General features: G+C 34.3%; 1 protein-coding gene across 1 annotated transcript in view; it reads left to right on the forward strand.

Annotated features, from left to right (window-relative positions):
- The window catches only part of CNGB3 (cyclic nucleotide gated channel subunit beta 3), a 152,201-nt gene that overhangs the window by 12,491 nt on the left and 116,953 nt on the right, over positions 1-22,757 (forward strand). The window contains exons 3-4 of the mRNA XM_049782420.1: positions 2,155-2,168; positions 6,556-6,665. Of these exons, the coding sequence (XP_049638377.1) occupies positions 2,155-2,168; positions 6,556-6,665 (124 nt within the window). The remainder of the gene's footprint in view (positions 1-2,154; positions 2,169-6,555; positions 6,666-22,757) is intronic.

The raw sequence follows: 22,757 nt of genomic DNA on the forward strand, positions 1-22,757 counted from the left end.
CGTTGGAATGAGGCCAGAGCTGGAGCAGAGCAGTAGGGTGTTTGCCTCGCACATGGCTGACCCAGGACAGGCACAGGTTAAGTCCCCTGCATCCCATATGGTCCCCCAACCAGAAGTGATTTTTGAGTGCAGAGCCAGGAGTAACCACAAGGTGTGCCCCCCCCTAAAATATATATATATATATATCATTGGAAACCCAGACTCATAAAATCCCCATTTCCACCCATATTTTTAAAAGCAAACATTGTGGATAGAGTGAATGTCTTACTTTTCTTTGGATAAAAATACAAATTGTCATCATTTGAGTGATCTAAGAACATTTACAAGATTTAACAGTTCTGACTGATTTTAGGTATATTTCTGGTAAAGAATATACTGCTTTGTGGGAAATTTTATTCTCCATTATAGCACCAGTACTCAATACATCTGTTGCCTTCTGCAACAGGGTCATAAAGGCAATGGCACTTCAGTAGAAAACTGAGTTTGTGAGGGCCAAAGGTTTAGAATTTATAAACTAGAGGTTCTCTAGTTAACCAGGCTTCATGTACTTATAAAGTCCTGAGGATATTTATATATAAATATATATTTATACATTATATATTTATATGTAAATATAAATAAGATATATTATATATAAGTAAAATAAATCTATATGTGAATGTAAATCTTATATAGAATATTTATATATGTAATATGTATATTATAGATTTATATATATAAATCTCACGAGTCAAGAACTAAGCACATCAACACACACAGAGAATACAGAAAGTAGTTTTGCTCTCCTCACTCAAAGTCATGCTTGGTTTCAGGGACATTTTAAAATTGGAATTAATCCATCTAGAAACTACAGTTTATAAACAGTAGGCATTAAGGTATGAGTCGAGTTACTGGTGCAGAGTGCTGAATGCAAGCTTTAATCCTTACATCGCTAATTCTTTGAGTGACTCTGGATAAGTTGCTTTTCTATAACAGTTTCCTCATCCATAAAATGAGAAATGCTTTGTCATGGGGATTTCTCTGAGGATTAGATAGAAACTCCATTTAAGAAAAATGAAATATAAATACAAATGATCTCTCAACCAGCCTGGGGTAAATATTATTTTAAAAAAATAAAAATGATGTATTAACTATTTTAGGTCTGCACTGCATTGGTGTGTTTAAACATGTACTTTCTTCTATTAAAAGTCTTCCAGTTATCTGGAATGAAGAATGAAATGTCCCACAAAGCAGTATATTCTTTAGCAGAAAAGTACCTAAAAGCAGCGTCAGAGCTAATTGAATTATGTAAATGTACTTAGATTACAAAAATGATAAAAGTATCAGTTTTGTCAAAAAGGAAAGTAAGCATATTATATGGAGATTATTATGTGAGTTAAATGAGTCAGAGGGAGAGAGAGACATAGAATAATCTCATTCATTTGTGGGGTATAAGAAAAAGTAATACATAGTATGGTGTTCTTTTACTAGTTCTACCCCAATCAATATTTGTACTCCACCTTAGGGTGTTATCTGGTGATGGGATATTGGATTATTCTCACTCGGTATTCTTCTCCCACCCTATGATGGGGCCTGATTCTTGTCAATAAAAGCAGGGGTCTGAGGAAGGCAGAGGCTCATTCTTCGGTCTTCTTTCATCTCCAAATTTATTTTTTGAGATAAAAATACAGAAACATATATGCATCTAATCAATATACTCAGTCTTCATTAATTCATCTAACATCTGGTTGCTTAGATTATTTAATATATGGCAAAGAGATATTTGTATTAGTAACAGAACCTGCAATAGGTTTGTTAGAAGAGTAGACATTCTCCCAAGTGATATAACTTCAAACAAAAAATATTCCAAGTAATTAAAGCATTTCAAGTCTTTTCATTTTTTATTAATCTTAAAAAAAAGTCAGTTGAACCCCAGCCTGTCTAATTCATAACCTAATTTTCAAATGTGTTTCTTTCTTTAAATCTCTCCTTTCTTAACAATTATTTAATGCCACTGATAAAATGTGAAATGTTAATGACTTTCTGCATCATATATTTCTTGAAGTGGGAAACAGATGCTCATGTTTGAACAAGTCTAGGATGTGCTGCTTCAAGGGATATAGCAGTTTAGAAGAGTATTAAATAGGCCCAGGGTGAAATGCTGCCAAGGTGCAGATAAATTCAGCCAGGTATGTGGAGGGCAAACCCAGTACTCATTCTTCAAGATTTATTAAATCAGCTATCTAAGAACACTTTGATATCATATTTTACTATGTGCTACAGGCACCCTTCTAGGTCAGAATTTGACCAAGTGTATTGATGAGATCTGACAATTGCTACACAGTGTGTAGAAAGTACGATTGGCATAGAGATATACACTATTTATTTGGGCAGTTACAAAAATATTGGATCCCTGCTGTACATGTGTGAATTGGAAAAGAAATACAATGTGTAGTTGACAAGACTTCACCACCATGTCAGAATTAGATCAGCTATGTATTAAAAAATTTTGTTTTCATGATGAGGATGATGTTTCACAAAGAACATGCTGCATTGGTAAACAATAATCAAACTGACCAGTTAATTATTGAGTTAATCCCAACTCAATATTAAGTTGATCCTATCTGAGTTGGCAGGGATCTGTAAGTCCTCATGAGTATTATTATTTAAGTTGTTCTACTTTGACTCCAAGAATGAACTACATAACTAGTTTCTCCTCTTACTCAACAAGCTATGACTGAAAGTTTATTTTGCTTTTAATTTAAATGTTTATACACAAAACAAATTAGGCTGATCCATTTGTAAATAGCCTAGACTTGTCATAATAGATTTAAGGTCATTTTAGAAAACCTTGGTAATGTCTAGAGCAGACCCAGTAAAGTGCAAAGATCATCAATAGTTAATAAAACGTGATGTTATGATGATAAACAAAAATGTCTCATTTGAATAGAAGAGTTCTTGCAGGACAGTTGGGTGTTATCTTAGTATGAGTAAAAAGTAAATACGGCAAATGTAGCTTGAATGCAGAATGCATGATACAGCTTATTTCACTGATTTTATTTGAAAATGGCTAATAAAATAAATACTCTATAGATTATTCTGTTTCATATCTAGATGGGTTTTTTATTTCCTAATTTGTTTATTTGATTTTAATCATCTTTATTTTGAGGGAAGGTATTTCTAGAAAAATATGTTTTTATGAAAGAGTTTTTATGTCCAATTCAGTCCAGTTTTATATCAGAAATGGAAGTTAACCTTCGATTTTTATCATGTAAGAAAAATGAATGCATCTGAGTGTAGAAAGATATATTAAATACAGAACTTGCATTAAATCCTTATAACTCCTTTTCTCTGGACACAAGCATCACAAAGTATAGCCCTGGTGGCCCCCAGAAATTCTGGGCCCTGACACTGACCAGTCAGGCCACATAGAAACCTGAATTTAATTAAGAGAAGCTTTAGGGTCCCCAAACACTGCTTGGGAAGGCCCCCCACAGATATGCAGAATAAACTATCTCATGGGTTTCAGTCTATGGATGCAAAGTATATTTGTGGCCAGAAGTTAAGAACCCAGTTTTAAAATATTTCACTAGAATTACTTCTGTATCTGGACATAGAAAAAGAATTTCACTGGCACTTTCTTGGGTAGTAATATATGGAACATGTCATAAATCTGAAAATGTAATTTTTAAAAATTGGATAAAGACAAATGGTAAATAGATTTGGCCAAAACACAGAAGAAATTATGACTCATTCTATCTTATTTTCTTTAATAAATTATTATATGCATAAAGTATACATTTTATTCCAAAATGTGTTTATTTATAAACTCACCATGGTTTGTATATAAGAAAGACATCTCAATATTAAAGCATATGACAACATTCCATCTGAAATAAAATATTCTGATGAAGATATTAAAGGCAGAGTTAAGCTAAAGTTAGTGTACACATTCATATTCCAAGTAAATTTGAGGATTTTGGAGACTTTCATTTAAACATTATAAAAACGTGTTTATAGCTATTTTTTATCTTCTAGCCAAAATTTCTAGACTTCTAAAATAAAGGTACATAGGCAATTTATATAAAGAATGTATTTGAGAAATCTATTTTGTTCATAAATTTTGAAAAATAGTAGTTTCTTATTTAATTATTATTTTCTTATTACTATTATTAATACCTGAAACATAAACCTAAAATATTGAAATAATATATTATATTAAAATTATAATATTATATATTAAAATTATATTATATTATATTAAAATATTGAAATATTATAAGTGGATTATAAACTCTGTCATATTAAAGTGCTTTGTGATGAAACTTTCATAAAGTAAGTGATCATTACATAATTTATCATTAAGAAAATCCAATTTTTTAATAACGGGTTGGATGGGCTACAATGATTGTGCAAGTATGGTGCTTGCCTTGCATGCAGACAGGCAGATTAAATTCCCAGATGATTATTCAACCATCAGAAATGACCTTTGAGTGTAGAGTCAAGAGTATGCCCTGTGCATCACCAGGCATGACCCCAAAACAAATAATAATGAATTGGCTTACATTTTTAAATTGTAATGTACTACAGTAAAATAAAAATGGTTATTTGGGTATTGATTTCCATGACTAAGCACAATAAATCCAATTAAAAATTAGAGAAACTTTAAATAATGATTAACCATTAAATTATTATCACTGTGCTTTTTTGCTTATTTAGTTTCATATTAAGTGATTTATTTTTATCATGTCTTTTCTATAATATAAATACTTGTAGGTGAATTGATTATTCTGAATAGATCATAATTTAATATACATAATGAAAATTATATTTATAGATTTTTGAAGTAAATTTTTTAATTTAAAATAAAACAAATACAGGAGTGGCTGTAGAGATAAGACATCTGCCTTGTAAGCGGTAGCCTAGGACAGACCGTAGTTCTATCTCCCAGTGTCCCGTATATTCCTTCCAAGCCAGGAGCAATTTCTGAGTGCATAGCCAGGAATAACCCCTGAGTGGGTTTTTGGGATGTGGCCCCAAAACCAAAAATAAATAAATAAATAAATAAATAAATAAATAAATAAATAAACTAATACATATTTACTTTTGTCACCAATGACAAAACAAATACAAAGATTTGATTTAATTAAATATATATATATAGTAAAAGAATCTAAAATAATGTCAATGGTAACATTCCTGCCTGTTCTTTTTCTGAATTATATAATGCATTCATTTTAGCCATAAACTATAAAACATTTAAGAAAAAATACCATTACTTTCATTCATCCAAAAGGATGTATGCACACTGCTATTCATTGCAGTACTCAGTACAATAGCCAAAACTTGGAATCAACCTAGATGCCCAACAGCAGAGTATATCATGAAGATGTGATACCTAAATACAATGGGATACTACATAGCTGTAAGGAATAATGCAATCGTGCAATTTGCAGATACATGGATGAAACTGGAAGATACTTTAACAAAATTTACCATATTTAACAAAATGTTCAAGTAAGCCAGAAGAAGTACAGAATGATAACACTTATATGTGGTATTTAGAATAACTGCATGAAGAAACACAGTGGTCTAAATGGGAATAGTCTCTAACACTCTTAGCCCCATAGTATAGCTCAGAAAAGGAAAGAAACTGTGTGGAGGAGGAACAGAAATATGAAAGGATGGGGGCCAGGGTCTAAGCCGTCTCAGATGTGCATTGATGGTGTTAAATAAGGACAGAACTAAATATCCAAGTCAAAGACAACAAAAACGGAATCAAGGGACCCAAACTTTAAGAATCTAAACTTAAAATGGGTTTGTTATACTGACAGGCTGGGGAGCAAGGGGTGGTGGTATAGGATGCACTTGGGAAAGATTGGTGAAGGGAGGTTGACACTGGTGGTGGGATAGACCTGATTTATTATATGTCTAAAATCCAACTATAAAAAGACTTTGTAAATCACAATAGTTTTAATTAAATAATTTTAATAAAATAAAATTATTAATCCTTTTATATTTTTTGCTAATATAAAAAGTAGAGAGAGCAAGGTAATGACAATGTGGGTTCAATCCTCAGCATCACACTGGTTCCTCAAATACCTTCACCTGGAGTAGTCCCTGAGCACAGAGTAAGCCAGATGTGGCTAAACATTTACATACATACTTATATTATGTAAACTGATATGTCAAATGACAACTTTACATTTTTCACTGACTTCAAGGTACACATAGAGTAATTACTCATTTTACTTTTCCATAACAATATTCCAAAATATTGTTATGGAAAAGCAAGTATCACCTCAAATTGATATGGTCAAACGTTGTAGCATTATGTGTTATATAGTATATTCAGGTATATTCAGGAATTCTTTGCATTTGAAATCCCTGGGTTAGCAGCTAACGCCACATACCACCACCCCAAAACACTGCAGGGGATAAGCCTGATGGCCTCCAAACACCACAATACTTGAGAGCACTGTCATGCATATTCCTCCCAAGGAAAAGAAAAATTGCCTTTGTATAATAATACTTTTATTCAAATAATAAATATAAATATTATTTTTTATAGAGGAGAAAAATTTTCTCAGAGATATGACCACAAGCACGAGTCTACAAAATGTAGCAGAATCATCCACAGCACTTTCAGAGAAGGAAATTCAATCTGCTGGGAAAGAAGCCATCAGGTAAAAGTCCAATAAAACACATGAAACATTAGATATTTGTTCAACCAACTCTGAAAGATGCAATTCCCTGTTCTATTGAACAAACGATGAAAGAACAGCCATTGTCACAGAATACTGTGAAACTGGGACTGAAATAAGACTGTGTTTTCCTCACTTCATTGTCCCTCACCAGCCAGTCACATCCACTAACCAGAGTTAGTTACAGCTACCTTAGTTAGCAACAAAAATTTTGCAGTCCTCAATATCTTTTGGAAGCGACCTGCATATTGATCAGCCATGCATATTTAAAAATATACTTGAAAAGATTGTGTATAAGATTCTCTTCTGTGTGTCAACGAGTTACAACAGGGATTAAAATGTTTGCTCAGCCACCAAGATCTCTAGATACGGAGGTCTGATTTTTATCACCCATGACGAAGCAGAAGTCTTCCATACACCACAAAAGCACTGAGGGGAAAGAAAATGAACATGCAAGGAGTCTATAGTTAATCCCATGACAGTATACTTCAAGGGTGGAGAAACCCTGTATCTCTTATGCCAAGGGAATTCCCTCTCTAATGTCCCCAATATTTACTGTGCCTATGCAGGAAGAAAAAAAAAGAGAGAGAGAAAGCACAAAATTATCTCTTATATAGTTAACTTTTTTTTTTTGACTTCTATGTTATGGTGTAGATACTGAAGTTGATGTCTCCAATTTTATTTTATTTTTGCTTTTCCTCTTTATGCGCTCTGGCATGTTTTTATTTCAGGACCGAGACTATTATGTGGTGCTGGTCTTTATTGCTGCAGTGCTCTCTGGATATTGTATTTGACATTTCTTTTTGTATTGTTGTGGTGTTTCAATTCCCTTTTTCCTTTCCTCTCTCAAACTGAGGTTGAGAGCCTCGAGAAGGACTCCATCCATTTTCAGCTTATTTGATTTTTACCCCATTTTATTGCTTTTCTTTTCTTCAAACAGAACCACATAACTTGAACTATCTAATCCTGTCTCTCAAATAGAGGGGGAAATAGAGGAGGGTACCAGATCCAAACAGATGTACGACCACGAAGTAGTAAGCTAGACACAGAGGGGACTACTTGTTCTAGCAGCCTGGGGATGAGGGTGGGAGATATGGGATACAGGATGGGAACAGGGCTGGAGGAAGGACAAATTTGGTGATGTGATGGGAATTTCCCCTGATTCAATGTTAATATGTACCTGAAATTTTACTGTGAAAGATATGTAAGCCAATATGGTCAAAATTAAAAAAATGCAAATAAATAAATAAACAAATAAATAAATAAAAGTGTAAAAAATGTTTGCTCTGCATGCAACCTATTCAGGTTTGATCCCTTTATCACAAACTTGACCACGACCAGGATTGAGATATGAGCCATGAGTATCCCTGAGCACACTCAGGGAGCCCCACCCAACAAAACAAACAAAAAACAATTCCTAGTTCACAAGAAAATTACAATGACAATTCTGTAAATATTGCGTGGCACTAGAAAAATATATCTTTTTATCTACTGATAACCAAGAATAATTACAGTAATAGGCCATTATTATGCCATGAAAAGACAGCAGTTTTATAAATAAATGCTTCCCACAAAATTACTGAAATATTGCAAAAAGAGACGGCAGTTTCAATATGAGTCAGTGAATGCACTATGAAAAACAACTTGGGGTCCATGCATTTTGCTACTACCTAGATTGTTTTAATGTATCTGCTGATTTCATTTTAATTGCTTCACTATATTTAATATAATTGCATTAGCTCTGTGAAACAATAGAAGCATGGTTTTCTTAGCTTTTAGGTAAGATGGGTTGTGATTTTAAAAGAAGTTATCTCCTGACCCCAGAAGCCTCATTTTTTCTGAGAGTTCCTCCAATATTTAAAATATGTGCTGCCAAAAGGAGTGCTTATGAAAATCTATGGCCCTGTGTCTTGCAGACTGAAAAATAGGTATCATAATGAGAGTTTTCAATAAATGCATACTGAGTATGTTAAAAATCATAAATCCATTGTATTACACGCATTTTTATAAAATAGTATTTGACAGATACTGAAACTGACATGCTACTTCTACGGAGAAGTATTTAAATGGAGGTAAAAATAAGAGTCTTGCTGGAGTAAATAATTGCTTATACAATTGCCATAACAGAGTGTTTACAGGATGATTTGCAGCTTTCTAAGTTAGGTCATTATTATCTTCACTCTGCAGATGATCAGCCAATACAAAAGAGGTTAATTGGTTAGCCCTATGGACAGTTCAACCAAGAGTACACAGCAAAAAGACATAATTCCTGAGAGGAACTTTCTCCTCTGTCCCAACAAAAAATTAATCAACAGCTTAACCTTCAAAAGCAAATTACTCCTTCCTAACATTTACATGAGTGTATAAATGTTTGGAATAACTAAACTCTGTAACTAATATTTAAGCGTGTCATATTCTTAATTTAGATCCATTCCTACTATTATATTTGTATACATGTAAGTTGCAAAAAATGAGACCATTCAAATTCCCTAAAAGCGTATTAGTTAGCATATCTCAAAGACACAAAAATTTGGGCCAGACCAATAAGTCCTTACTCCACCTATCTGCTAGGTTGTTTATGCTTGCTCCTCTTCAAATGAACAGTTTTTCCTCTCAGTTTCTGTCATTTCCTTCTGTCACGCCAGTCCTATTTCAGTCTCAAAGTTGTGAATTGATTTCTCTCTGGAATAATTAGGCTTTTCTAATATAAACAGCAAAGAGCTTGAGAATTATTGACAAGCTGAGTGGTCAGGCCGGCTTAGGTGTTTTGTTAGCTAGCTGGCCACCCTTTGTCTCAGAATTGAGTATAAACAGCTGTATTAAGTACGTAGTTTAAATGGGGTACTGAAATTTCCAGTGTCAATTTTAAATAAAAGTCAGAGAATACTAAAGCTTTGATTTTATGAATATCGGTGGTATTAGAATTCTAGAGACCATGATCTTTATATACATCACTAGAAAATAGCAAAGATAGGTGACTTTGTATAAAAACTTTGAGTTCACAACGGTTTCGATAAGTGAAGATCACTTTGGTAACTGTAGTTATTTAAAAATCAACATTTTAACCTCTGATAAGGTCAAGTTTTAGAAAGCTCGTTCTGCTAGAAAAACATTAGAATTTGATTGATTGCAGCAGCTAAATATAGATGGTGCATGAGTGACTAATTCATGCCTCATTTTTTAGTTTGAAAAAAGGTTAGATTATTATTAAAAAGATTTTTAGAGTATTTCTTTTTCTGAGTGCAGTTACTGTATCCTCAGATCTAAGCTTTGTTTTAATAAGGATTACATATTTAGGATGACCTACATGTACTTTTCTTCTGTTTTGGAACCACAGCCAGCATTGCTCAGGGCTTACTCCTTTCTTTGCATTCAGGGGTTACTGCTAGTGGGATTCAGGGAATATTATGGGGTGCTGAAGATAGAATCTGAGTTAGTGACATGCAAGGCAAATGTCCTACTTGCTGTACTAGCACTTTGGCCCAGATGATTAATAAGGATTAATGAGAATATGAGTTGTGCATTTTGCTGTTTCTAGGTGTGACCTTCAGTGTGATACTCAAAATCTTTACTTTCTGTCACACAGGGAAGTAGAGGTAGATACCTAGAGACTCATTCACATATTCATAACAGTAAATTAGATATGTTTATTAAAAAACTTAATAGGACATACATCTTATCAAGGAGTACCCTATGCTTCTCTGGATGCTGAGAAATACCCATATCTTCCTTCAATTAACTAGAAACCCAAGAGAGTTAATGGCATAGTTTTTGTCTGTTTGAAGTCCAGGAAATCAAGAGAGCCACTAGTGCAGGTACAACCAGAAAGAAGGCAAGTTTGTGACAAAAAGAACCAAGTTTCAGTTCTTTTCCCAAGGCAGGAAAGGATCAAATTGCAAAACAGCCAGGCAAGGGGAGTTCCGCCATACATTTTGTTTTAGTAAGGTCTTCAAGTGATTAGAAGAGGGCCAACTACCGCAGCGGTAGCAATCTGCTTTGCCCAGGCTTCTCAAAGTCAAGCAGCATGCTCAAAGTTGGCTCCAAAGTGCTCTGGGATCAAACTGGAGTGAGCCACATACAATTCACATATTATATCTCTGGCACTACGTATGTTAGTTGATGTGATGTCATGTAATACATTTAAAAAACAATGATAAATCTCAGCATATTATATATTAATGGGTAATATAAAATGTAGTATTGATACTACATATTAAAATATACATATAAATTATATAATATTAATTCTACATATAAATATTAATCTATAATACTATAAGAATGTGTTTAAGCATATATATGCATTAATATGATATGAGATAATTATTAGTATAACTTTTTAGACATGGTTATCCCATTTTCTCAGCAGCATTTACTGAAGGGAGGTTTCTTTTTCTAGTTTATGCTCTTGTTTTATTTCCAATCACTGTCAATATATGAGATCATTTAATACTGGCTCTCCATTCTACCCCATTTATCTGTCTATTTTATTCTAACACCACATGCTTTTATAACTATGGATGACTTAACCTAGTTTTGGCCTTTTTGATTCCACACAACTTCAGTGAAGTATTTCCAGAAAGAATAACATTAAAATTATATTTTGACTTGAACAGGATTTTCTCTTTTTTTACAAAATTAATTCTTATCGGAATAACTCCCTCTCCCTACCTCCCTTTCTCCTTCCTCTCTCTCTCCTTTCCCTCTCTTTCTCTCCCTCTCCCCCTCCCTATCCTTCTCTTCCTCTCTCTTTCTCCCTCTGTCCCTCTCTCTCCCCTTCTCCCTCTCCCTGTCATTCCTTTCTCTCTCTCTCCCTCTTTCTCCCTCCCTGTCCCTCTCCTCCTCCTCTCTCTCCTTCCCTTTCTCTTCTCCCTCTCTCCCTCTCCCTGTCACTCTTTTCTCTCTCCCTCTCCCTACCTCTCCCTCCTCTCCCTCTTCCTCTCTCTCTTCTTTCCTCTCTCTCCTCCCTTTTCCTCCTTCTCTCTCCCTCTTACTCCTTTCTTCTTCCCCTTCTCCCTCTCCCCCCTCTCCCTCTTACTCCCTCTGTCTCTTTGTCTCTCTGTCTCTCTCTTTCTCTCTCTCCACTCTCTCCCTCCTTTTCACTATCTCTAAAAAAAATAAGAAAAAGAATTAAAAAAAAGAAAAAAAATTAATTCTTATATTCCAATTACATGGGATTTCTTTCCATTTCCGTTTGTTTCCTTGCATTTTATTAAACCATTGACTTTCAGTTTGATATGCAAGTGCTTCACAGTCTTAAATTTATTTTTCAGTACTTAATTCTTTTTGATGCAATTGCAAATTGGATTGTTTGATTTCTATTTCTAGTTTGTAGCTTTCATATAGAACTGCAGCACATTTTTATATTGGCTTTGTAACATGCAACATCATTGTATTTGGTGTATTTTTTCTTACAATTTTAGAGGTGTCTAAAACTTTCTGTGTATGTTATAGCAACCATAAATAATGAATGCTGCTTTGTTTCTAAGTGTATTTAATTTATTTTTCTTGAATAATTGCCATGTCTAAGTTTTTAATGGCATTGAATAATAATAATAAAATAGATGTTATTTTGGGCCAGAGAGATAGTGCAACAAGTAGGCCAGGTTGAACTACAGGTTCTGCAACAGCAGACCCACGTTCCAGCCCCAGAACTCCATGAAGTCTCCTTAGTTTCTATTAAAAAGGATTCCTAAACCTAAAACCAAACCTAGGTACTTCTGGGAGGGCCCAAAAATGTTTAAAAACAGATATTATTTTGACTTTGATATTAAGATGATATAATTGTGTTTGTTATATGTGGCTTTCACTATGTTGAGGTATGTAACAACTATCCTTATTTTGTTGACCTATTTTAACATAGAGGTTTAGTTGACAAAATTTTTCTCTTATTAAGATGATATACAGAAAAAAAAAAAAAGGGGGCCGGGCGGTGGCACTGGAGGTAAGGTGCCTGCCTTGCCTGCGCTAGCCTAGGACGGACCACGGTTCGATCCCCCGGCGTCCCATATGGTCCCCCAAGCCAGGAGCGACTTCTGAGCACATAGCCAGGAGTAACCCCTGAGCGTCACCGGGTGTGGCCCAAAAACCAAAAAAAAAAAAAAAAGATGATATATGAGTTTTGTCTTTACTGGTATTACATTAATTAATATGCATATATTGAATTGTCATTATATCCTAGAATAAATACCAAAAGAGTTATGACGCATAACTCTTTTTAATATATGTTGAATTTGGCTCACAGAGATTATTTTTATATTATTATTTAAGCACCTTGACTACAGACATGATTGCACTTGGGTTTCAGTCATATAAAGAACAATCCCCTTCACCTGTGCAACATTCCCATCACCAATGTCCCTTATTTCCCTCCTTCTCCGCTCCTCCTATATTCAAGACAGGTATTCTAATTCATTCATTCATTAACATTGCTATGACAGTTGTCAGTATAGTTATTTATCTAGCTGCACTCACCACTCTTTGTGGTGAGCTTCATATCGTGGTTTCATCTATGTTTATTGGGTCTACAGTCTATTCTTATTTTTGTTTTTGTTTGGGGGGGTTTTGTTGTTGTTCTTGTATTTATTTTTGAACCACACCCAGCTATGCTCAGGAGTTACTCCTGGCTCTGCACTCAGAGGTCATTCCTGCTAGTCCTCTGGGAATGATATAGGATGCTGGGGAGCAAACCCAGGTTGGCCACGTATAAAGGCAGCCCTACCCACTGTGCTCTCACTCTGATCCCAGTCTGCTCCTTTTAGTCTGTGTATATAATGTCTGATTTTGGAATCTGGGTAGTGGTTTTGGGAAAAATTTTCTTTAATTTTAAATAGTTGTTAATGTGTTTATTTTTTTATAATTGATCTGTTTGGTTTTTTAAATAATATCTGTATTTAAGCACCATGATTACAAACGTGATTGTAATTGGGTTTCAGTCATATAAAGAACACCACCCCCTTTATTAGTGCAACATTCCCACCACCAATGTCCCCATCTCCATTCTCCCCAACCCCCTGCCTGTATTCGAGACAGGCATTCTATTTCTCTCACTCATTAATATGTTGATGACTGTTAAGTTTTTTAATTATTTCTTCTTTTAGTCTGGGGATATATTTCTAAATTCTCCAACTCACAAAAAATATAATTTGTGTTAATCTTTGACCTTTTGGATTTTTGTGCTATCTGCATAACTTTTTCTTTATTTCTGATCCTATTTATTGGATTTTCTATTTTTTAAATCAATTCTTTGTTTAATGATCCATTTACCCTGTTCTTCTGATGAAATATTATATTTCTTTCATTCCTTCAGTACTATTTTAGTTTTGACCTTTCTGTTTTAATAGATTATATCTTCAGTTTATTTCTTTCCAAGAATTGTTTTAATTCTTTTATTTCCAAATTCTTTATTGACATAACAATTATGCTGCAGCTTGTTGTTTGATTTTTGTCTATTTCAAGATTTCCCAGCCTTTTCTTTTGCATTTATTTTTCTAGCATCATGACATAGTGATTTGAAGAAAGGCACATTTGCTCCCTAGGCCCATGTGTCTACATGTGTTTCCCAAGTACATGTCATCTTCATCTAGACTCTTGAGTTGTGTATTTTCATGCTTTCATACTTTCATGCTGCCATGTCTACTGAAGCCCTCTCTGCCTTTGAAGAAGTTCATATTTTCTCTCGCTCACTCACTTGCTTTCTCTCTCATTCTCTCTTTCCCTTTATAGCCTCCAAAGTAAAATCTGGTTTTACTTTAAAAAAGAAAAAAAATAGTTGTAGCTATGTGCACTTGAGAAAAATGTGAATTAAGCTTTTTAGGGATAGAAAATTCTATTGATACACTTATCATTTAATGTCTAGTTTCCTTGTTGATTTTCTGATCTACCCACTGGTAAAAGAAAATCGCCTAACTAAAATGTACAATTCTTTTAAGATATCACTGAAAATCTTATTCACGGTTTTTGCTGCAATGTTTATCAGGGATATTGTTCTTTTATTCCTCATTCTTTTTCTTCTTGTCTGGTTGTTCAAGGTGTCTCTCTTATTTTGATATCAGACTAATGTTGACCTTACAGAAATGGGAAGCTTTCCATTTCTTCAATTCTTTGTCAGACCTTGAGGCCCCAGAGGTAATTCCAAATTCAAGTATAGATTCACTGCTGTATGTACCTTGTACTAAATGTGTGTATCAATTTGGGGCAGACCTGGGAAATAACTTGGAATTTTTGACCCCAAGTACAATGTGAGTCACCGAGATATAGATTCACAGGCCAAAGTTCTTGACCTAGCTTGGTAACAATGATTATATTAACAGTATGTATATGTTTTCTTGATCCTCTTGTCCCAAATATCATAGTGTCAGCTGTGGTGTCAGGATAAGTAAGCTAGGAGACTATGAATACATAGCTGCCACTAATGTGACATGGTATGGTCGCTGAGACTGAGGCAGCCACTAGAGAACCCATAGCAGTGCCCTCCAAATTTGGTGAAGTGTAAAAGCTAGCAGGTCAGAGCAACAATAGAAGCACAACAGGCAGTGGCGATCCATTACGAAGTAGTTTTGTTTAAGAAGGTCTTTGGGGTGCTGTCTCTCTGTTTGAATGGACTTACTTGGTAGCAGTTTTGTTTGTTGCTTCTTTATTTTGTTCCGTTGCCCACACCCAACAGTGTTCAGGGATTACTCCTTCTCAGCTCTGTATTTAAGAATCACTCCTGGTAGAAATCGAGGGACCATATGAGATGCCAGTGATTGAGCCAGAGTTGGCCACTTGCAAGATAAGCACCCTACCTGCAGTACTAGCTCTTTGGACCAACCAATAGTTAAATGCAAGCTGGTAGGGCCAGTTTTCTTTGTTTACTAGGAAGCTTGAAAGTTAATTTTTTTTTCTTCATTCTAGTCAGTTCAGTTATTAGTTAAGGATTGGTGGTGGTTTTCTCCTTAGGTAATTATCCTTGGGATCTTTTATAGGAGAAAATGAAATCCAGTATGGCCTGATAACCCGTCTAAACAATACCTTTCAGCAATTCTGACCGTGTTTATATCCGATAGTTAATGTGTTTGATATTATTGAGGACTAAGTACAGGACTTTAAGGTTGCATGCAAACTTAGGATGCAAGATTAGCCCCCTTGTTCCTCAGGGCAAAATTGCTTCCTTTAGAGGACTTCCATCTTTAGCTGTTTCAACCACAATAGTATCTCTTTCTTGATCAGGGTATTTGAATGTCTAAATCTGAATGAATGGTCCTCTTTTAGCCCTTTGCTGGGAAGTTATGTTCATTGAAATTTCAGACCATTTTCTGTGTAAATTAATTCATTTCTTTTAGGAGAGGTTTGTGTGCTTGTTCTGGCTTGTGGGCTATATCCAATGGTATTCGGTATCTTCTCCGAGCTTAGTGTCTGGAATAACTTCCATCTGTGCTTGGGAGACTATGCAGTTCCTGGAATCAAACCCAAGCTATTGACAAGCAAGACATACACTCAGCTCATTGACCTACAATTCTGGCCCCTCAATTCAAGTTTTGCTCTAGAACAAAGCATAAATTGCCTCTGATCTACCATCTTGACATGGTATTCATCTTGTCACAGAATAGAAAGACTGTTAACTATTTGTAAAGTTGGATATCCTATTTATAATATATCTTTCTTTTTGTCTCAAATATTATTTAGTAAAAATTAATTTGAATATATATTTATGTCACTGTTTATTTAATTTTTATAGAAAGTACAACAAGATGAGTAAAATAAACATTATTATTATAACTATAGGATGTTTGAAACACATGGGAGTTTCATAAGGTATGGGTTTTATACAAACTTTAAGAATCCAAATGCAGTCTAAAATTAATTTTCCAGCTACATTAATATATATTTTAGAATAATGTTATATTTTTTTCAAGATCTAAAAGTATTTTGTGTTCACAGTTCCAACTTAAACTTATTTGTATTAAACAGTTTTCTCCCTTTATTCCTTATTTTTAAATCATTTCAAAACATTTTATGTTTTCTAGTTAGAGGGGAAAAAAGTCTTTTAGTAAGTCTTCCCCCAAGAAAAGCAAAGAATTCATTATCTTGTCAGACAAATCATTTCACTTCTGAAAGGCATGGGTTCACCTTTGGAAAGACCCATTGATACCATTTGTCCATTAACAAGAAAAATAGCCTATTTCTGGCATTCCAACTCAGCACATTCTTATCTTTTTCATAAAAAAGTAGATTTTGATGGACACTAATGAATAGCAAGCAAAAAAAAGATATTTTTGCTTAGAAACATCAACTATCTATGTCTGAAAGAAGAGACAGAGATGAATGGTTGATAGGTTAAGTGGTTAAATGATGAACAAGCAAAGCATGTGAAATGTTCAGTGCCCATGACTAAGATGCATTAAAAGATTTATTTTTATAGTATATGGTATATGACTTCTCATCAGCATTGCTACTCATAATGCTAAGAAAGAAGGTTATTTCTATGAATAGTCTCCTTTGTTCATAATAGCAATCAGTCTCTATTTGGGTGGTTTTAAAATAGGCAATCATTTCACAGCAGGGACTAGGAGAGCATAATAGAATTCAAAATCTGATCAGCACTCAAAAACACTGATGTTTATTGTCTTGCAGATAGAAAAAGCAAAAATAACTGCAGAAAAAATGCTTTAATATCCATAGGACATTTTAGTTCAAATAGAAAGGAATGTCAACTTTCACTTTTGCAAATATAAATTACAATTTATATTTTGATAGCTTATAAGCATATAAAAATAGTCAACTGCACATTTTCCAATTTTGTTGGGTACATAATAAAATAAGGTGATTTTTGTGTTCATCCCTAAATTATAAGTGTCTTTTATGGAAAGCAATACCTTTATAATTAGACATTGCATTTTTTGACAACAGATTGGCAATTCATTTCTAATAATGATTATGAACTTCTGTTTCTAGCAATGTGGTAGACTCAGTGTTTGTAGAAACCTCATTGATAATTATGTAATTAAAAAGACTAGATAAAATATAAAGTCTACTTCTAAATACATGCCTAAGCTGGCAAAGATTTTGTTAGAATGTTTAAAAATCTGGTGTTTATTCAAGAACTCTTTTTATTCTAGAATGCTTTCGTTCTAGATTCAAGTTAAAGTGTCATCGGTGAGACAAAACTGGCACTTAAACTAAATAGATACAAGGACATATTGAAGACTCTACTATAAAATTAGAATTCCAAAGAATAACACAAAAGTAAATTTTCTCTCATAGATAAACAGTAGATTACCCTAGCTCTAAATGATGATAAAAGGAAAGAAATTTAAAACTGGTGGGAATAAAAGAGAATAGACATTAGAGAGAAAGAGGGAAAATGGTGAGAGAAAAAAATGAAAGAATGCAAAAGAAATTATCTATGTCATTCAATTAGTCTGAAGATAAAATTCTTTTTTCCCTTTCTTTCATTTTATGCTTTTACATCTTTTTATTTAAGCACCATGGTTACAAAATTGTTCATTTTTGAATTTCAATCATACAGTGTACACCACCCTTCCCCAGTGCACCATTTCATACCTTTCCATCATCTATGTTTCCTATTTTCCCTCCTGCCCACTCCTGCCTTTATCTAGGGCAGACAATTTGCTCTCTCTCTTTCTCTCTCTCTTTTTCTCTCTCTCACTCTCTCTCTAATGGATTGGCAGAACTAACATCATTAACATAGCAATAATCCCCAAAGCATTGTGCAAATTTAATGCAATCCCTCTAAAGATACCCATGACATTCTTCAAAGAAGTGAATCAAACACTTCTGAAATTCATTTGGAAAATAAAACACCCTAGAATAGCTAAAGCAATAATTGGAGAAAGGAATATGGGAGGCATTATTTTCCCCAAGTTTAAACTGTATCACCAAGCAATAGTTATCAAAACAACACGGTATTGGTATAAAGACAGACCCTCAGATCAGTGGAATAGGCTTGAAAACTCAGAAAATGTTTCCCAGACATACAATCACCTAATTTTTGATGAAGGAGCAAGAAATCTTAAATTTAGCAAGGAAAGCCTCTTCAACAAGTGGTGTTGGCATAACTGGTTAGCCACTTGCAAAAAAGCAAACTCAGATTCCCAGCTAACAACATGTACCAAGGTAAAATCCAAATGGTTTAAGACCTTGATATCAAATGTGAAACCATAAGTTATAAAGAACAATAGGTAGATAAAACACTCCATGGCATTGAGACTAAAGGTATCTTTAAGGAGAAAACAACACTCTCCAAACAAGTGGAAGCAGAGATAAATAGATGGGAATATATTAAGCAGAGAAGCTTCTGAACCTCAAAGGAAATAGTGCCCAGAATACAAGAGCCACCCACTGAGTGGGGGAAACTATTCACCCAATACCCATCAGATAAGGGGCTAATCTCCCAAATATACAAGGCACTGACGGAACTTTTTTTTCTTTACAAAAAAAAAAAAAAAACATCTAATCCCATCAAAAAGTGGGGAGAAGAAATGAACAGGCACTTTGTCAAAGAAGAAATACAAATGGCCAAAAGGCACACGAAAAAATGTTTGCTATTACTAATGATCAGGAAGATGCAAATCAAGTGTAAATTTTAAATAAAAAGTTACTATGCAGAGGCTCCACACCTGACCTCTTCCATATCCTAGGGTACAGCTCCACATGGCTTGGTCCTCTCTTGCTCCCCCAGCCTTCCAGGTGGAATTAATCAACCCAACTGGCACTGATGAGCCCTTTTTAGAACAAGAAGTAGATTCCCTTCCATTTCCGATTAGGTTCTAACAGCCTCCATGTCTGAACTCCATCATATCAATTGTCCCAGCTCCATATTATCTTAAACTCTACTTGACAACAATTTAGAGAGTGAAGACAGGCAGTAAGAAAAAGAGCAATCCCCAACTTAGTTCATCAGATACAACTTAAAAAATAACTTTCAGGAGCAACAACAAAAATAACTTTCAGCACAGCAGGAGCATGACAAACACAATGACTTTATAATTAGACTTGTTGAAGCTCACCAAGTTCAAGGAGTGAAAATAAGAAAACAAACAAAAGGGTCAACCAATACCAACCAGCTCTGTAAACTCTCTGAGAGTGACTTCAGTGACACCATGGTGAGCTTAAAGGGGAAATGGCAACGATAGTCTGCCAAGTCCAAGAAATTATGAATGTAATTGGTATTGAGTACCGTATTTACTTCCCCTCTGCTAGATTTTAAAAGATTTGTTTACTCCTAGCTTACTAAGAAATTTTAGACATTTTTAATAATATTTTCAAACATAAAACCAATGTTTCCTTTCTTGGGTAAAACACACTTTTAAACCTTTATAAGCCTATTTAGCTTTTCCATAAGATGCAGAAAAAAACATGAATATTACCTTAAATATATAAAAGTCCTTTCGAAAATTAAATTATTATTTTGAATAAATAAAATTTTAGCAAGTTAATTACTTTTTAAGGCCCGCTTTGTGAGTCATGGTGTATGTTTAAAAGTGATAAGAATGGTTGAAATATTAAAAAAAAAAAAAAAAAAAAAAGATTTCTTTGGGGCCAGAGCAATGGCGCAGTATTAGAACATTTGCCTTGCATGCAGCTGACCCAGGATGGAACGTGGTTCGATCCCCCAGCATCCATCCCATCAGGTCCCCCAAGCTAGGAGCAATTTCTGCACTCATAGCCAGGAGTGATCCCTGAGAGTCACCAAGTGTGACCCAAAAACATAAAACAACAACAACAAAAAAAAAAAACATTTCCTAAATCTTCTAACTCTTACTCAATTTTACAATTTTAGGACTTATCTGTTTCATGTAAATTTTAAAACGTAGAGTTTTTTCTGATGATAATATTAAATTTATATACTCTAAAATAATATTTTCTGTCACACTCAGAAGTGCTCAGAGTTGACTCCTTGCTCAGGGATCTCTCCTGGTGAGCTTAGGGGACCATATACGATGACAAGGATTGAACCCAGGTCAACTGTGTGCAAAACAGCACCTCTCTATCTCTCTGGGCCAACATATACTTCTTCAAAAAATATTCTGTCAAATTATCATTGACTTAAAATTTTGTGAAATTTTAGTAGTTTAACCCCAATTATCTATATGTGTGTAGGTCTCACCATCTCCACAATATTTTTTAAAAAACATCTCTCTCCTTTATGTGAAATACAAAGCATTATTTGGAGTGTAGATATCTACCTAAATTTTCTTAGTAAATGATCCTCTCAGGTCTTTTATTTAAGTAATACTAACACACTCACACATCGATGACCCCCAATTTATATTTGCAAATTGTGTTTTTCCCAAAAGTCTGGCTTGGGTTATCAATTGCATCATAAATTCCTCCCCTATGGAGTTTAATACAAAGCCCAAAACCAACTCAATTTCTCTCACTTCTAAATCTGTTCCAATTAGGACTTCTCACCTCCATTATCAGTTACTTTCACTCTCCCATGGCCTTGCTACAGTACAAGCAATTGGATAGATTCAGTGAATTGGCAAGTTCCCTTTTAAAAAACATTGGCAAGTTTTAATTTATGTCATTTAAATTGAAGCTTGTCTTTCCTTAGGAGTATTTTAAGAATCTTATCAAAGCAGCACTCCCTCTGTTACTACCTTCAGCTAGCATATTTTCCATATTATTGCAATAATTTCCTAACATCCTTGGCTTCTACTTGGCCCACTTTCATCTATGATCAACAGTTCAATCTGCTGTATTGAAATGCAAGTCTCTCCTTTATGTCTCTTCCAATTCTCCAGTGTGGAAGCCAATATCATCAGTATCATGAGAGTAAAAGTTGAGGTCTTGTCTTCACTTGGCATACATCTGACTCCCCAATTTGTCCTGTTTCTGACTTGGTCTAACTTTGGTCCTCACTCCTCTTTTATGCTCAATCTGGCCCAGTCACTCAAGAAGAGTATTTCTCCAGATAGCTACATAATTTTTTCAGTTCTTTCAAAGTGGTTGCCTAAATGACACTTGATTGCAGGGGCTTGTCTGAGTACTCAATAAATAATATTATCCTCTATCATTGTCCATCTCCCGTATTTGGATTTGTTGTCTTGACTGCATTTATCATCAGATTCAATTTTCTTTTCAATATGTATTCCTTCTTTTCCTGCTACAAAATATTTCACTTGAGGGAAACATGTCATTATACTATTGATTTCTAATGCCCAGAAGATCCTCTGGCATATAGCACACCTAAAAAAAAAAAGTGTTAGATAATTGAGTGTTGAACCCGGTTCCCAAATTACATACTTTAGTTTAAAGATGATTGTCCCATAAATTTGTGGTTTCTTTTGTGGGGGTTTAGATTTTGGTTTGGGGCCACAACCAATGATAGGATAATCATAATACTTAGAAGTAACTATTAATGGATGCTGGGATATAATCTAGATTGGCCACATAGAAGATAAATGCCCTTCCTGCCTGTTAAACTATTACTCTAGCTCCTTGTAACTTTATTCTAAAATTTTTAAATTGTCAAATTAATTCCTCTTAAATAAACAAACATGTCTTCTTTCATGAATACATTTGGTTTCAGGCTACTTTATCACAAAATAAATGCCATATTTCTTTTTCAATATCTCATAGCAAATTCACAATCTAATATGCCTTTAAGCTATTTGGGGTGAAGAACAAAATTTAGCCTCCATGTCTTTATTGATTCCACAAGTATCAGAAGTAGAGGTTCTGCATTCTGTCTCTTCTCTGTAATTCTTAGTTTCAGCTATAATCATTCAAATGACCCATGTGATAGCCAGGATTTGAGAAAGCATTGTAATCAGCGTGATTGCACTAGATATGCACCTCTAGAATCTAAGACATGATTTAAGATTTAAATGAAAGAAAAATTGTGGTTTAACCCTGAACCTCACTAGGCACTCGCCCACTTACCAAAAGCACCATTCTAATTGGTGAAATATTTTGCTTCCTCCAAGAATAAAATACAAATGATGACCATATGAGGGAGTTCTCAAGACTATTGCACTTTTACCTACTTGGAGCCCTGGATAATATTTTTCCTACAGTAATGAGCAATGAGTAATGAGCAATGCATTTACTTACATAGTTTTAAAC

The sequence above is a fragment of the Suncus etruscus genome, chromosome 10, assembly GCF_024139225.1.
Source record: "Suncus etruscus isolate mSunEtr1 chromosome 10, mSunEtr1.pri.cur, whole genome shotgun sequence".
NCBI lineage: Eukaryota > Metazoa > Chordata > Mammalia > Eulipotyphla > Soricidae > Suncus > Suncus etruscus.